General features: G+C 37.3%; 3 protein-coding genes across 4 annotated transcripts; 1 reads left to right on the forward strand and 2 right to left on the reverse strand.

Annotated features, from left to right (window-relative positions):
• Positions 1-477: 477 nt before the first annotated feature.
• Positions 478-4,636, forward strand: LOC111790415 (pentatricopeptide repeat-containing protein At1g80270, mitochondrial). The gene is made up of 5 exons (XM_023671301.2): positions 478-647; positions 1,260-1,803; positions 2,361-3,609; positions 3,718-3,818; positions 4,500-4,636. The coding sequence occupies exons 1-3, from the start codon at positions 613-615 to the stop codon at positions 3,606-3,608; spliced, it is 1,827 nt and encodes a 608-aa protein (XP_023527069.2). The 5' UTR covers positions 478-612; the 3' UTR covers position 3,609; positions 3,718-3,818; positions 4,500-4,636.
• On the reverse strand, positions 4,250-10,422 carry LOC111790418 (transcription factor TGA2.3). The gene is made up of 11 exons (XM_023671303.2): positions 9,520-10,422; positions 8,604-8,704; positions 8,068-8,141; positions 7,758-7,952; positions 7,503-7,580; positions 7,350-7,409; positions 7,102-7,179; positions 6,949-7,000; positions 6,604-6,875; positions 5,038-5,286; positions 4,250-4,752 (listed from the first exon to the last, which is right to left on the reverse strand). Exons 1-11 carry the CDS (start codon positions 9,618-9,620, stop codon positions 4,606-4,608), a joined length of 1,407 nt encoding a protein of 468 aa, XP_023527071.1. The 5' UTR covers positions 9,621-10,422; the 3' UTR covers positions 4,250-4,605.
• Positions 10,423-11,780: 1,358 nt separating this feature from the next.
• Positions 11,781-16,390, reverse strand: LOC111790416 (amino acid transporter AVT1A). 2 transcript variants are annotated; one of them, XM_087122097.1, is made up of 12 exons: positions 16,056-16,390; positions 15,138-15,400; positions 14,818-15,038; positions 14,565-14,588; positions 14,099-14,279; positions 13,502-13,727; positions 13,267-13,402; positions 13,131-13,147; positions 12,678-12,826; positions 12,558-12,601; positions 12,177-12,239; positions 11,781-12,010 (listed from the first exon to the last, which is right to left on the reverse strand). In XM_087122097.1, the coding sequence occupies exons 1-12, from the start codon at positions 16,283-16,285 to the stop codon at positions 11,897-11,899; spliced, it is 1,668 nt and encodes a 555-aa protein (XP_086978223.1). In that variant the 5' UTR covers positions 16,286-16,390; the 3' UTR covers positions 11,781-11,896. The 2 variants fall into 2 exon arrangements, with proteins under 2 accessions (XP_086978223.1, XP_086978222.1); XM_087122096.1 differs by lacking the exons at positions 11,781-12,010; positions 12,177-12,239; positions 12,558-12,601; positions 12,678-12,826 and having other exon boundaries at positions 13,033-13,147; positions 13,502-13,742; positions 16,056-16,389.
• Positions 16,391-16,777: the final 387 nt, after the last annotated feature.

Raw genomic sequence — 16,777 nt, forward strand, 5'->3', positions numbered from 1 at the left:
TTCGAGGAGACTCGACTCCTTTTCTTTTGAAGTCGTTCTTTTTGTTCGACATTTGAGGATTTACCAATCTATTGACACAACTAAGTTTAGGGCATGGCTCTGATACCATGTTAGACGAACACCGCTCTCCACAATGGTATGATATTGTCCACTTTGAGCATAAAGCTCTCCTGGCTTTGCTTTGGGCTTCCTCAAAATGTCTCATAACAATAGAGAGAATATTTTTTTATTATAAATTCACGAGCGATAGATTAGCTGATGTGGGACTTTCGTCATCCAACAACACCATGACGAGACTATTGAAACTAATCCAAAATTAATTAGTATTATTTTAAAAAATTATTATTTAAAAACCCAATTTAATTATTAAGGTTATGATTAGTAATATTAGTAACTAATTAATTGTAGGGTTTATTTATTTATTTATTATTATTAATTATTACTATTATTATTATTTTTTATCTTAGACTTTCAAGACTGAAGTACGACGGGAGGAGGGTTTTGGGGTTTAAGAGCGACGTTACAGCCTCCGCCATTTCAATTCCTCTTGTTCTGGTTTCCATTGTTGGAGGGCTTCTCTGAGCTCTTCGTCACTACTAATATCATCTCACCATGTGGGCTCTTCGTAGAGCTTCTACTCCCCTTAGGTATGCTTCTCTTTGTTCATCATGTTTACGGCTGTTCTCTGTTTTCCATATCAGATTTCTCTGTTTATGTAGCGTACATAGTTCATTCCGTAATGCGAAACAAAGAAAACTAATTTGAATCTCGTTTTTGCGGTTGAATTTTGGATTCATTTCATGCGTATTGAGTTGTATTCATTGTATGCATCAACAAGGTTCTTGCTTGCTTCTGATCGAGTTTTCGGTACTTATTTTTTTCCGTATATTAGCTGAAATGCGAAGCTTCTCTTGGTTGGAGGTTGTTATGTGCATTTTTTGGACGTTTGAGTCTCAAAGATGATGGTTGGGATATCATTGATGGAGATTTTCTTGTCTCTTACGGATAAGTTTTGGAGATGGTCCGAGTGATGAAATTAGAATCAGTGAAGAACGTAGAAATCTATATAATATTGAGAAGAACAGAAGAAATCTATATAATTTGAACATTCTTCTTTTCCAATGTCCTAAAACATGAAATTTTCTTCCGGCAGTTTATTGAAATCCATTATTATCAATCATCCAAAGAACTGTTTTTTGGATAATGCCTCCAACTTTTCAGATCAGTCTCTGTACAATCTTTTTGTGTTCTCTTTCCAGGAATCAAGGGTATAGAGTAAGAACTTCATATGTCTTTGGAAATCTAGAGATACCATACTATTGGGAAGGAAATATAGTTGGTTCTGGTACCACCGCTGCTATATCTGATAGATGCATTTATTTTGAGAGAAATGGCCTTGCAACATGGCAGTCCTCTGGACTTTATATTAGTAGTCATGCTCTATCTTCACAAGCTGGTGCTGAGAACAGTGAAAAGGAAGATGACTTGGAAGATGGATTTTCTGAACTTGAAGATAACAAGACAGCTGATGAAAATGAAGAGGATCGAACCTCTGGATCGGAGATTGATGATGATGATGATGATGATGATGATGATGATGTTGATGATACTCAAGATGCTGAAAATATATCTACAAAAAGGGCTCCTTCAGAGCTGTTCAAGGCAATTTCGAGTTCTCCAGGTTTATCTGTTCCTAGTGCACTTGATAAGTGGGTCAGTGAAGGAAAAGAACTAAGCCGAGCTGACATCTCTCTGGCCATGCTCAATCTTCGTAGACGTCGAATGTTTGGGAAGGCTTTACAGGTAAATTGACTTTAAGTTACTTTTCAAGCAATGAAATTCATTCGTATGGTTTGAGACTTATGATTAATCCCATTTATCTTGGGATTTACAGAACTCTATATAAGTTTATGTGATTAGTGGACACAACGGATTTCAAGATGCAAATGTTGATCAATTTTTAAAAAGTTCAACAATCAACTATAATATGGTCTGACAAGCACATAATAATTTCAAGATGTGTTGGTTAGTTGATCAATATAAACTTAGGCTTGTAATCAGTAAACCTGAGTATGCAGATCAATTCTTTAGAAGTACCATTATCAAATGCTTGTATAAAAATTGTCGAGCTGGCCTATAGCATCCAAGAAATGGTGCTAGGAACTGCAGTCTAGTCTATTTGGATAGGCATTTATATATTGTGGCCTTATAAAGCCATTTCTGGTGTGAAAATGGTTATACAATTGTCTATCCTGAAGAATTTTCTAGCTATTGTATATGGTAATTATTTCCCCTACTTGTTAGACATGCATTCATCCTTTCTTGAACTCTTTGCTGGCATTTATGCATGGGTTTCACAGTTTTCAGAGTGGTTGGAAGCAAAGGGACAACTCGATTTTATTGACAGAGATTATGCTTCTCGCCTCGACTTGATTGCAAAGGTACGGGGTCTCTATAAGGCAGAGAGTTACATCGCTCAAATTCCGAAGTCTTTCCAGGGAGAGGTGATATACCGAACTCTTTTGGCTAACTGTGTGATCGCCAACAACGTAAAAAAAGCAGAGGAAGTGTTTAACAAAATGAAGGACCTTGAATTCCCAATCACAACATTTGCTTGCAACCAGTTGCTTCTTCTTTACAAGAGGCTTGACAAGAGGAAAATAGCAGACGTTTTGTTGTTGATGGAGAAAGAAAATGTCAAGCCTTCTCTGTTCACTTACAAAATCTTAATAGATGCTAAAGGCGTTTCAAATGACATGATAGGGATGGAACAAGTTGTTGATACAATGAAGGCTGAAGGAATTGAACTTGATGTTACTGCGCTTTCCATATTAGCAAAGCACTATGCTTCATGTGGGCTTAAAGACAAAGCCAAGGCCATTTTGAAGGAGATGGAAGATGTTAACTCCAAAGATTCTCGATGGCATTGCAGAATTTCACTTCCCCTTTATGGAGAACTGCAAATGGAAGATGAAGTGAGGAGGCTCTGGAAGATCTGTGAGTCGAATCCTCATTTCGAAGAATGCATGGCTGCCATTGTTGCTTGGGGAAAGCTGAAGAACGTCACAGAAGCTGAGGAAATTTTTCATATGGTTTTAAAAACATGGAAGAAGCTTTCCTCAAAACAATATTCTACCATGTTGAAGGTTTATACAGACAATAAGATGCTGACAAAGGGCAAGGAACTAGTCAAGCAGATGGCAGACAGCGGTTGCCGCGTCGATCCGTTGACATGGGATGCAGTTGTGAAGCTCTATGTGGAAGCTGGGGAGGTAGAAAAGGCGGACTCATTTTTGCAGAAGGCTATTCAGAAAAACCAGATCAAGCCACTGTTTACCTCGTACATGATCATCATGGATCAGTATGCGAGTCGAGGCGATGTCCACAATGCAGAGAAAATCTTTCATAGGATGAGACTATCGGGTTATGTGGCTCGATTTAGCCAATTTCAAGCTTTAATACGGGCATATGTTAATGCCAAGGCTCCAGCATATGGCATGAAGGAGAGAATGAAGGCAGATAATGTATTTCCAAACAAAGATTTGGCAGGAAAATTAGCCCAAATTGATGCGTTCAGGAGGACAGCAGTGTCAGATTTGCTTGACTGAGGTATTTAACCTGATACTTTTGTAAGTTATAAACTCCCTAGATTTCAACTTTATTTTACAAATCAAGTATTTGTTTGCTAATCTGGTGGCTGCCCTTTGATATATGTAGGTATACTGATAGGACAAAGAAATTTCGATATTGGATCGTGCTGCACATGGTCATATATTTCGATCATCCAAAGAACTCTGATTATGCAGAAACTCAAAATGGTATACTATTTTACATCTCTCCCACGTTTGGTATGCAATGTGTATTCTGTTTCATTTTTCGTAATCGAATGGATTCGATAAATGTCTGTTGAACTGTTTTTGGAATGGGGCATCTAAATAGTGGATATTTTAGAAATGATATTTTTATCTTTTCAGTATATTCCAGTTTTGAATTTAAATTAAAAAGTTATTTAATGTGGTAAACTTGTTTTACTTTTGAATGGGGCTTCCGGGACGTTCTTCAGCTTTCCTTGAATATCATATACAAATTAAAGTTGGGAGGATTTTGAAATAACTACGCAGAGAATGCTGTCTTGTTAATGAAATGAAGAAATAGATCATGACATGCTTACTATTCTATGTCTTGGGAAGAAAATAATGAATGAAAAAAAGAATGTATCCTTCCAACTTAGACGTTTTAGATCAATAGAACAAAAAGGCACTGAAATTTCATATGAATATGATCTACTGGTGTAGTAAGCTGATGTAATATAAATCTAAATTACAGATACAAGCTATTTTGCCTTTGAGTTCTATGCAACATCACCTAACTACATGAAGAGATTATTGTAATAAGCATACAGCACCACCAACTGATACTAACATCTGCAAATGTGAAAGCTATATATATCAATCACAAACTTCACCTAACACCATTACCCATCTTGATCCATTGTACAGTTCCTATGACAGAAGCAACTCCATCCAATGAAGAAATGCAATTGGCGCGGTAGCACTGGAGGCACTTGTTCATAAAAAGATTAAGTAGAGAGAACTTCCCTTCCCCTCACTCTCGAGGCCGTGCAAGCCAGAGAGAGCTGAGGGCTCTAAGGCGGGAGAAGTAGTCATTTATTGCAAGAAGCGCACGAGCTGACTGACGGGTTGTCAATATGCGATGCATTTGTTGAAGAGTTTGTTGACGAAGATTATCAGCCTGCAAGTTCCAACAAGAGGAAGAAAATGGAAAGTGAGCATGGATTCATTTTTCAACTTTACTTATGTGTTGTTGCAGATTTGAGGAAACGTAACATGAGTAATAGGCAATGTAAATGAAACAAGATGCAGCTGAAATGTTATGAATTAAAAGTAATTCCTTTGAAGAGTTGAAACCTGAGATCTTTATTTTATTTGAAATAATTTCTTCCATTTGCAAGTGATCTCCAGTAATGAATTACAGGTTTTTCGATAATAATGATTCCAGCTCGATAGAGTGGCATACCTGGCGTAGGAAGCCTTCAAGAGTTCCAAGCTTTCCCATTGCCATGGCCATTTGACCCATATAGTTTGCGACATTCCCAGACGATCCCGACGTTGCAGGTGTGCCACTGGCCAATGTTTCAGCCAAGGATTGCTGCAATGCATCCATTCCTTGCGAGAGAGCATCTTCTGCTTGTTGTGATAATTGTTGCAGGTTACAGATGCCCATTAGCTGCTGCTCAGTCAAAGGCTCTAATTGGTTTATAAGAAGCTGCATTAACATAGATGCAGTTTTAGGTGAGGATGCTATAAAAGAATCCATGCCTACATAATTAGGTGGACAGTTAAATTGACAGCAATTTAAGATAGCGGTCGCGCCCTTTAAAGATTCATCCAAACCGAAAGAAAATACGAACCCTATAGGTATTAGAAAGATTAATGGTGAGTAGTGATAACACATTACATAAAAGGACAGCATTCTTTAACTACAGGAATGATGTGCATCAACATGATATTGTGCCAAGATGCTATCAAGCCCTATTCATTGAAAACCAGAATGAAATGGTATCTGAGTCGGAGCCTAGACGATGTGCCAACAAGGACGCTGGGCTCCCAAGAAGGGTAGATTGTGAGATCCCACATTGGTTAGAGAGGAAAACAAAACATTTCTTATAAAGATATGGAAACCTCTCAAACGCATTTTAAAACCTTAAGAAGCCCAAAAAGGAAAGCCCAAAAAAGACAATATTTGCTAACAGTGGGCATGGGACTGTTACACTAAACTTCATAGATTTGAGGACTAACATCATTGCTAACCCAATCTAAAGACAAAAATGGATTGGGCCTACAGTAAGAGGTATCACCATACGAGGACTGAGTGGAGCTCAAAGGTGAAAAAGTAGCAGACAAAAAAAGGTGAGGTGGGAGGCGGGTGAGTGAAGTTACGAGAAAGGTAACTGCAACGATGCCACCAAAGATTTAACAACCCAAGCCCACCAAGCCCACCACTAGCAGATATTGTTCTCTTTGGGCTTTCCCTTCCGAACTTTCCTTTAAGGTTTTAGCAGACAAAAAAAGGTGAGGTGGGAGGCGGGTGAGTGAAGTTACGAGAAGGTAACTGCAACAATGCCACCAAAGATGTAACAGCCCAAGGCCACCGCTAGCAGATATTGTCCTCTTTGGGCTTCTCTCAAGGTTTAAAAAATGTGTCTATTAGGGAGAGGTTTCCACACCTTTATAAAGTATGTTTCATTCTCCCCCTAACTAACGTGGGATCTCACATGAGAACTCCCTATCGAGAATGCTAATACCTTACTAACCACAACAAGGATACTAGTATTTATTTAACTCGAATTATCACAAAAGATGAACGGGGTAAATTGCAAACGATGATTAAACTCGGTGGCTGGTGGGACATGCTGAATCAGTTTTGGACTTGAGGTTCTTAAAGGCCAAACCGATCAACTGAAGCGTGGAATATAGAGTTGGGGAGCAATTAACTTTTTGTTCTTATACTCTTAGACGTACATGCACCATACAAACATTTTCTTCTCTATTTTCACATGCAAATATACAGAGAATTTCGTACCTTCAGGATCTCTGATGAACGGAAGCCACCAATCCACAGGAAACACCGCTCTGCTGGTGTCTTCCACATTCCTGACAAGATGTGGAACACATCAGCTTTGGCTGCAATGCCTTTCAACCTGAAAATATCGTCGAACTGTGTAGTCACGTTATCAACGACAGTTCGAAGTTCAGTGTCGCCCGCATGTGAATTCACTGCAGCTCTAAGCTCATTTATTAGCCTGTTATGCTCCTCTAACCAACGTGAATATTCTGCATCAAACGCTAGGGCCCCTACAAACCCCCCAAAAAAAAAGATGTGAAAAAGAATCACATGCCATAACATGCAAAGAAAAAAGCTTCATACCATTTCCACTCATTGAATGAGCTTGATCTCCAGAATTTGAAATAAATATACCCTGCACAAATTGTGACAGAGATTTATGCATCTTAACACTTTCCTATAAATTGAAAGATAATGTGCTATGATGGTCAAGCACAAAAATAAAGATAACTCGACCTGCTGGCGGGCCCGCTGGAGTTCTTGCTCAAGTTGAGTAAGCTTCAGCCTGCTACTTTCTAGCTGCTGCACATACGCCTACAAAAGTACGGAAATTCAATGCATAATACGACAAAACTCGTCGAACATTTCTAAACAACTAAGTCAATGTCAGTTATAAAGCAGGACAGCTTTTTCAATACTAGACAGTTTATAATTTTAGAGAATTTGTGAATGAGACATAGAGAGCAATGATAATGGAAGCTTACTTTTTTCCTTAAACGACTTTTTCTAGCAGCTTCACGATTTTGGGCAAGCCTTCGTAAGCTCTGAAAAGGATGCTAAACAGCATATTAGCTGCTGCTAATATCCATCAAGATGTTCAGCTAACAATGTAAAAATATTTTAGTTTAAAACATAACCTTCTGATCAGGTGTTTTTTCTTTCGATTTGTTGCTAGAATCGTACACGACAAGTGAGTTTCCTTGATCCTTGTCAAGCTACAGAAGACAAAAGAACGTGAGGTTACGACCCAAGAATACTAAACAGAAAGATAGGCACTATTACCTGGGATATGAAAACATTCAACCACATTGATTATTGATATCAGGAAACTTGCACACATTGATTATTAAACAATGTAAACCTAATCTCATAACATACTCAAGGGACATTACCCTTTGACTTTTGTCATCTGTGTCATCCGTGGAGGTATCAGTTCTTGTGCTGACGTCGGCCATGTTAGACTCTCCCCAGTTTTCATGAGGACCACCCGACGTAGAAACCAAATTTGGATTTGATTCTTTCTGTAATGGCAATGTTTGAGAGCCCATGATAGCAGTTGGCAGATTTACATCAGTGGATGCAAGTGGCTGAATTCCGTTATAGTTATGTCAGGTGGGTGTTAATGTTCATCAAATACAAGTACGAAACAAAACCAAATGAAGCTTTCTATTAAAAAAAAAATGAGAACAGGTAAAACAGTACCTTAATTAAAGAACCAAACTGGATGTTGTTGTTCAGAGTCGAACTATTTGACTTTATCTGATTATACAAAGGATCTAAGGCAAGTAAATTTGGAAAGAAAATATATCAGCAGAAGAAGAACAACAGGAAGAACAGAGAAGAGAAAAGCAGCAAGACTTTCAGAGGCTTAGATTTTATGAACCAAGAGAAAATGTAGCTCTTGCTCTTCTATAATAATACATCAGCCTACGGTTTTAAACGCGTCTACTAGGGAGAGGTTTCCACACCCTTATAAGGAATGCTTCGTTCCCCTCTCCAACCGATGTAGGATCTCACAGCCAATCAAAACATTTCTTAGCACGCTACAAACCTAGCATAGGAATTATCCAAGATAACTTAGTCAAAATCATAAGAAGTGCAGAATGCAGAGTGTGTACTCAATAATGCAACATCAAGAGTGACATGAGATGAACAGATGATTAGTGAAACTACTTTGGAAGTAAACAAATAATCGAAAGGCCTAAAACTCCATAACAAAATAAAACATTGTTGCATACTTCTAGTAAGGTCTACATTTTCTATGTGAAATCCAAGAGTTTGCTCGAGCGTTCTTAAGTCCGAAATCCGAGATGAAGGAATAGAGCTCCCCTCTGCACCCCTGAAAATCAAAGTGAAAAAAGACCATCAAAGCGTGAAAGAGAAAATTCCAACAATAATGCAAAAGATGAACAAAAGATCCTAGCAAAGAAAGGGATGCCCATGCATCCACAAACCTATAACTAAGGTCAGGAACAAAATGTTTCTTGAACTCAAGGATGTGAATTGACTAAGAAATTCTGTGTTTGAGTCATACTTGACATTCAACTAAGGATTTAACATAACAAAGTTGGAGATGCTCTATGTAACGGTCCAAGCCCACCGCTAATAGATATTGTCCTCTTTGAGCTTCCCATTTTTAAAACGCGTCGGCTAGGGAGAGGTTTCCACACTCTTATAAAGAATGTTTTGTTCTCCTCCTCAACCGATGTGGGATCTCACAATCCACTCCCCTTCAGAACCTGGCGTCTTCACTAGCATTCGTTCCTTTCTACAATCGATGTGGGACCCCCCAATCGACTCCCTTCGAGGCTCAGCCTCCTCGCTGGCACATCGTCCAGTGTTTCGCTCTGATACCATTCGTAACACCCCTAATTTTCTTAACCTAATTAGTGACGTAACCCATGAAAAAATTCTTCAATGTTGCTATAATCAACTCATGGAATTAAACAAAGTGCTCCCATTGAAATTAAAGCAGGTATTAATTTAGTCTTATGGTCCTATTCCCCTCCATGAATTAATAAACCATCAAGTAAGAAGTAAGTACAAGCTAGACAGACTCATCAAGAAGCCAAGTACATATACTGCAAAGTTAAATTCAAACAGTGAACACTACATAGTCTAGTAATTCAAATTAAATAAGATAGAGAAAGTTACATGGAATTATTGGCTGTGGGCATCGAAGAAACGAAGCTAGGCATCCCGTTCACCTTTTTGTTTATATCGTCGGCACCAACCTTCACTGTTCTACTACCCATCAATCACCATCATCACCACCACCACCACCACCACCACCAGTTCAACAAAAAGAAACAGAAACCACTGAACAAGAAGAACAGGAAGAACAGGAAGAACAGGAAGAACAAGAACGAGCTCTTCAAATTCAAACAAAATAACTCAAACTCAGTTCGCTGAAACTCCTAAATCCCAAAGCCCTAATCAATTTATCAATCCAAAAACATCAAAACTTCAGCAATCAACTCATCGAAGAGCTCAAAACAAACAAGAACCCAGCAAAACTATGACCCGTATCGAAGTCAAAAACCTAGCGAAAACAGGAATCGCGAGATGGGAGTTCAGTTTGAGAAATGAATCGATGTCGGGAAGGTGGAAAAATCCGAGGAACAGAGGAAAGAAAACCCTACCCAGAAGGGGTGTGGAGATAAACAGCGAAACTTTTTTTGACTTTTTGATCGAAATTCTTAGGTAAAGGCATTTAAAACCATGGGAGAAAAAGAGAATTCCCTTTCTCCCACCCGCACAGAGAGAAATTTCAACAGGCCCACATTGAATTTTGAGCTTTGGAATAAACTTGTTTTAAAATCAAACTCGGCCCTGCACTTGTTGGTCTGGTCAGGTCAGGTGAGAGAGAGAGAGATAGCGTAGAAGATGCGTGACGCTTAGACCATTCCAAATTCTAACCCCTTCCTCACGTCCTTTTCCTTCAAAACCCCTTTTTATAATCATATTTCATTGATGATGCTACCACTTTCTTCCTTCTTCCATCGCTGATTGTGATTCTTGTGTAGTGGGTACACCACCGCCTTCCCCACTGCAACTCCGCCACACCCTCCACTGAATCACTTTCCCATTGCTTTATAAACCCTAAACCCTCTTTCACGATTTTCTCTTTGATTAATGATATATATTCAAATGATTGAGCTTTAAGTAGGGTTCAAAGACAAGTTTACCTTAGACATGTTCTTGATACTCACTGCGACATAGTGTTGTCTTGTCGAGATGAGTCAGAGTAATATGCACTTCGCTAGTGATTGTTTGAGCTGAGCCTGATTTGCTCGTGTTAAGTCTCGATTTTTCAGTTCCATTTAAACGAGTAACATGGGAAGTAATGGAAATATATTTTTTTCCTTGTTAGCTGAACAAGTCCAAGGACGGGAATCTCCCATCCTCGTCTCCACCCTGCCCCACTACACTCTACATACATTAAAAAAACACGAGCAAATACTTCTACTTGATCATGTAGGTGTCAATTATGGAATAATTTCCACCCTAGCATAAAAGGAGTCAAATTAAGTATTTAAATAAAAGATTCTATTATAATGTTCTTCGAACCTTATATTATTTTCGTATCTTAAATGCACCTTAAATTAGTATCTTTCCATTTAATTAATTAATCGAGAATAATTTTTAATCTCTAGAAAATTAGAAATATCTGTTAATTAAAAAGACAACAAACCCGTTTTACATAACTCACGGGATTATTGTAATAGATACATATCACGATCACATGACGGGTCAGATCCTTCTCAAAGTTATTTAAGAACTAGATATACAAAGGTCGTAAACCGATTACCCTAAATTTAATAAAAAAAAATTAGGGTTATAAGTTTCTCGAAAATCAATTATTATTATAAAATATATATTTTATAAAGTTATTGCAATAATAACCTTAAACTAAAAGAAAACGAAGGATACCAGGATGTAGAATTACGTATATACCCTTAGTCAAAGGAAAAGTCAAAATTGGTGACGTTAGTCGTCTTGGCTTGGCCTTGAAGAAAAGCTATAATTGTCAATTTCCTACCCACCCCCAATGGGCCCCACTGACCAAATAAATAATTAATTAATTAAAAAGCTTTTAAATTTTATATTTATTTTCTAGCGTTTCAATAACATCTTTAAATTAAAGAAAAAAAATTAAAAATGTTAAATGAAAATGGTTAGTATTTTATTTTAAGTATTTAAAAAATATCTTTTAATCTTTTAAATTTTTTCTTTAATCTTTACTTTTAAAAATAACTCAAAAATAAAAATTAAATTAGTATAAAATATTTCAATAATTTGATTTAATAAAAATAAATTAACTAATTAATTATTAATTATTAATTAGTTAATAATTGGCTAGTGTATCTTCGTGGAATAACCATAGCCAACGGTAACGAAAGAGCTTCAAACCCTTTTTTGATAGTGCACCCGACGTACAATTATTAATAATATTGTCACTAGCAAAACTAAAAACGAATCAATACATGAGTTTAACATGTACTAAGAAAATAAAACGAGAATAATCTTATTATATGTTGCACCTACTGATCTCTGGTTTACGAGCCATCTGTGAAAATGAAGAGTACGTTCCAAGCACGGCTCCAACTATGCCCACCAAAATTACCACCTTACACGAAATTACCTAATTTTCATGCAACCACACGTCACCAACTTCAATTATCGATTAAATTATCAATTTAATCTCTAAGCCCGTATTTAATAACAACGTCTAATTTAATAGCTTTAAATTTTTAAAATTTGTATTTAATAGCTAAAATTAAAAAAAAAAATGGTTAGAACATAATTACCTGTAGTCTAGAAGCTTCCTTCCCCATGATCTTCAAAAAGCAGGAGGCTGGTATTATTATTGCCTGAGCCAAATGTCATTATATTTTTTAGGATATGGTATTTAAAATAATGTTTTATATGTAAATATTTATCCTTATTAATATATCACAATTTAATTTAATTAGGGGAATAATTCAAATTATTACAATTTTATTATTTATTTAATTGTATATATATATATAATTTACCCACTAATTTTAATAAATCCCTCCAAATTTATTAATTTCAATAATATTTGCATACATTCAAGTTAAAAATAAATGGATATTTTTTTATATTATTTTAAATTATTTTCATCCCTAATTTTAGATTTAAATTTTTTTTCCAAAAAAATGACTTACAATGAGTATGCAGAGAAGGGATCCAATTAAAGCTAACACAAGACCTGCAAAATAATAATTAATTAATTAATTTAAATACAAAAATAGAAAATAAATAAAATAAAAAAATTCAAACCATACCAAAAAATGGGAGAAGAAGAGCCACAGAAAGGGAAGAGAGAACAAGTGCAGTTCTTATAAGAATGGAACACCACAAGCTATTTGAAACTCTGGCTGGTAACCTCTCCTCTATACTCTTTGCCAATGGAGTCATCAATAGTGCATATTTGAGCATACGTTAAGGATTCCCGATTCATTTCAAAACGATTACGATTACGTAACAGCCCAAGTTCACCACTAGCCGATATCGTTCATTTTGGCACCGTTACGTATCGCTATTAGCCTCGTGGTTTTAAAACACGTCTACTATAGAAAGGGTCTAGCCCTACTCCAACCAGTGTCTTGCACCGTCCGGTGGCGAGCTCTATAACCATTTGTAACAGACAATAGCGATAGCTGTGATTCTTTTATGGACAGAGTCTAGCCCTACTCTGACTAGTACAGATAATTTATAAGATTAGAAAAGGATATTTAGTCAATGGAATGATAACCTGCGAAGAAAATGCAACACACGTCAGTTTAAACATCGAGTATGCGAATATCGATCCATTTTTAGTGATGGGTTTTCTTAATACACGTCGATCACCGTTAAGTCGAGTTAGAAACTGACCGTGGTCCACTTTGCAACATTGGAGGCAAGAGCATGTTGTGGCATGTTCAAAGTTATTTGGGACAATATAGTTTGGCCAAACATGAGGAATCCCATCACAGCAACACCTCCATATATTAGAACACAAAATACAAAGCTGCCAAATATAAACACAATTTGATGGATTAGGATCACTTTCGAACGACGATGAACGAGTTATGGACCGAGTGATATGGGATTCGTAACGCGTACGTACCACACTAAGAGAGCCTTAGTAAACTTGGTTTTATCTGCCATGGAATGGTAAAGATTTGGGAAAAGAGTATGACCAGAGAAGCAAAATCCATAAGCCCCAATGGCAAATGGAATGCCCTTCCAATTCACTACTTCACCAGCTTCAACTTCATGAAACCCTATTCCTCCAAGTGTTCCCAAATATGCTATGGTTAGGATTATCACTGTTGTTGCTACCACCCCACCAGCTGAAATATGATATACTAAACGTGTGTGATCATTTTGGGCTCGTTACTATTCTACTAGGACTTGTATAACGACTCAAACCCACTGCTAACAGATGATGTCCTCTTTGGACATTCCCTCTCGAGCTTACTCTCAAAGTTTTTAAAACACGTATGCTAGTAAGAGGTTTCCACATTCTTATAAAAAATGTGAGATCTCACAATCTACCTGCTTCGGAGTCCGGAATTGATGTGGGACCCTCCAATTCATCCTCTTTCCAGACCCAGTGTGCGTGAGAGGAAGCTCGAAAGGGAAAGTCGAAAAAGAACAATATCTACTAGCAGTGGACTTGGACTCTTATGACTCGGTCTCTCTAAGGGGTATGAAATGTTACCGGAGAGATACGAGATCCAACGGAGATCCCTGAGGCAAACTGTGGGCAAAACAAGAAGAGCAGTAACGATTCCAAAGAGGTGGTTAGAGTCCAAGTGAAGGCCGCCCAGATTCAACCGCGCAGTCGGAAATAGACTGCTAAGGTTGTCCTCTTCCAAGATTATGAACTCAATGCAGCAACACTGTACATTTTTACTTTCTAACCCATTAGACACTTTTACAATGTTTAAAAAATAGTGTTGAGTTTAAAAAAAATTATATATTTTAAAAATCCCTTTTTGTAATTTTAATAAAACCTTTAATTTTTTTTTAAAAATAAATAAAAATAAGAACCGTAAACATAATAGATTATTTTATAAAAAAAAAAAAATTAAAGTTTAAAAATATTTTTAAAATAAAATATTAACGCTTTTTAAAAACAATAAAATTTTAAGAATATTGAGAAACAAGAGAAGAGAGAGACTTACATATAATTCCAAATATAAAATGATCTGAAAAAAAAATAATAAATTAATTAGCTAAAAGCAAAAACAATCTTACAACTAAAACAAATAAAAAATTACTAAATTTTATGGTAAATTTTTTAATTTTGTAATAAAATTTTAATATATTAAAAAATATAAAACTTTTAATTGATTAAATAGACGTAAATAAAAAAAAAAATTAAAGAAGTAAAGGGGTAATTAAAGAAAAAGGGAGGGTTAAAAAGGTAAAACTGACCGATACAAAAAGACGTCCAAAAGTTCCAAAGGCAGCTTGACCCAAATCTGGAAACGTAACGATATTGATTTGGCCTCTCTTCTCAAAGCAATGTTTCATAAGCATAGCTGTGAAATAGCACATAATGGCAAACACAAGCAGCACTCCCAAGCTTCCCCATCCTCCTTCTTTGACCGTGTATGGTGTGGACAGCAGCCCTACTCCAGCCATGAAGTTCATTCCTGCCGCACCCGAACCCGAACCCGAACCCCAACCGTTTTAATTATATTCTTGAATTTCAAAACTTGGCTTAAATTTTTAAGAATTAGAGGTAACTTTACCGTTAAATATGGTTTGTGTGAAGGTGCAGCCGTGAAGAGAAGATACTGATGGGGTAGACGAGATCTCGTACTCTAATTTGTGTCCCTCGTCGTCGTAATAATTGGTTAATAATGGAGTCTTTCCATTGGAATCGACATCGTCATTGATCTCAGACTCTAACAAACTCTCGATTCCATTTTGAAAGCTTGATTTTATGATCGTTGGAATCCGTAGAATCCCGAATGTTGGTGAATTTGTTATTGCGTATGAATCGCTTGCTTCCCTACCATTTTTACATAAACGCTTATCATTATTTAAAGATTCTAAATTTAAATCTTGTGATGTCCCATATTGGTTGGGGGAGGAGAACAACCCACCATTTATAAGAGTGTGGAAACCTTCCCCTATCAGACGTGTTTTAAAGCCTTGAGAGAAGCCTGAAAGGGAAAGTTCAATGAGGACAATATCTGCTAACGGTGGATCTGGGTCGTTACAAATTGTATCAGAGCCAGTCACCGGACGATGTGTCAGCCTTTTCGCTGTTCCCCGAAGGGGGTAGACACGAGGCGGTGTGCCAGTCAAGACGCTGGCCCCAAAGGAGAGTGGATTTGGGGGCGGTTCCACATCGATTGGATAAAGGAACAAGTGCCAGCGAGGACACTGGGTCCCGTGGATTTGGGGGCAGTTTCACATCGATTGGATAAAGGAACGAGTGCCAGCGAGGACACTGGGTCATTGGTTGGGGGAGAGAACAAATCACTCTTACAAGAGTGTGGAAACCTTCTCCTATCAGACTGTTTTAAAGCTTCGGGAAGCACAAAAATGACAATATGTCTGCTAGTGGTGGTTGCAAGTAGTGAATTTTGAAATCAAATTATAAAAAAGACAATAAATTAATTAAAAAAGAGAGAGAGAACATTAAGCAGTTTCAAACGCACCTGAAACTTTGCGGCCATTGTTGAGAAGCGGAGGCGGAGCTGCAACCTCGACGGAGGCACCGATCAACGGCGGCGGAGGAGTTATCTCCGTCGCTGAAACTGCCGCAACTACTACCACTACTTTCCGTTCCCTTATTGTTCATCTCCATATCGTCTTCTTGATTTTCTTGGCCGCCATTGTACGGTGGCTCGAGGAAAAGCTCCGAGTCTTGGTCGCGGCGGTCCGCCATGGAAATTATTTGGAGCTTTATTAATGAATTGGTAGCTGCTTGGTTATTTTAATATCAACCGGACTTTCTTAAATTCCCATCTCTTTAGGGTTACTTATGGGATCCTTATTTATCTTATTCATCAACATTATCCTGTTTGGACACCCTCTTTGTCCCGTTATCTTATTTGGGTCATTTCATCGTAACTATTATACGTGTTTAAAATTTGTTCGTATTGAAAAATTTGACAATAGTTTATGTGACGGCTCGGTGGAGCTATTTGTCAGTTGGTTGATGTTAAAAAACTCATAATTTTCGGAAATAGACTTGTCTGAAGATAAGATGTAACGCCCCAGATCCACCGCTAGCAGATATTGTCTTCTTTGGGCTTTCCCTTTCGGGCTTCCCCTCAAGACTTTAAAACGCGTATGCTAGGTGAAGGTTTCCACACCCTTATAAATGATGATTTGTTCTCCTCCCCAATCCACTCTTTCCTTCCTCCAATCAATGTGC

This window comes from Cucurbita pepo, chromosome 3 (assembly GCF_057944985.1).
Source record: "Cucurbita pepo subsp. pepo isolate OVF chromosome 3, ASM5794498v1, whole genome shotgun sequence".
NCBI classification, from domain to species: domain Eukaryota; kingdom Viridiplantae; phylum Streptophyta; class Magnoliopsida; order Cucurbitales; family Cucurbitaceae; genus Cucurbita; species Cucurbita pepo.

Excerpts from the sequence above, each read along its gene's own strand:
- LOC111790415 (XM_023671301.2), top strand. The coding sequence starts at position 613 with ATGTGGGCTCTTCGTAGAGCTTCTACTCCCCTTAG. Across the intron at positions 648-1,259 it reads AGAGCTTCTACTCCCCTTAG|GAATCAAGGGTATAGAGTAA; the intron begins GTATGCTTCTCT and ends TTCTCTTTCCAG. Across the intron at positions 1,804-2,360 it reads TGTTTGGGAAGGCTTTACAG|TTTTCAGAGTGGTTGGAAGC; the intron begins GTAAATTGACTT and ends TGGGTTTCACAG.
- LOC111790418 (XM_023671303.2), bottom strand. The coding sequence starts at position 9,620 with ATGGGTAGTAGAACAGTGAAGGTTGGTGCCGACGATATAAACAAAAAG. Across the intron at positions 7,581-7,757 it reads CAGATGACAAAAGTCAAAGG|CTTGACAAGGATCAAGGAAA; the intron begins GTAATGTCCCTT and ends TGTCTTCTGTAG. Across the intron at positions 4,753-5,037 it reads TTGAAGGCTTCCTACGCCAG|GCTGATAATCTTCGTCAACA; the intron begins GTATGCCACTCT and ends TGGAACTTGCAG.
- LOC111790416 (XM_087122097.1), bottom strand. The coding sequence starts at position 16,285 with ATGGCGGACCGCCGCGACCAAGACTCGGAGCTTTTCCTCGAGCCACCG. Across the intron at positions 15,039-15,137 it reads CACACAAACCATATTTAACG|GAATGAACTTCATGGCTGGA; the intron begins GTAAAGTTACCT and ends CGGGTGCGGCAG. Across the intron at positions 12,011-12,176 it reads AGGAAGCTTCTAGACTACAG|GTAATTTCGTGTAAGGTGGT; the intron begins GTAATTATGTTC and ends CATGAAAATTAG.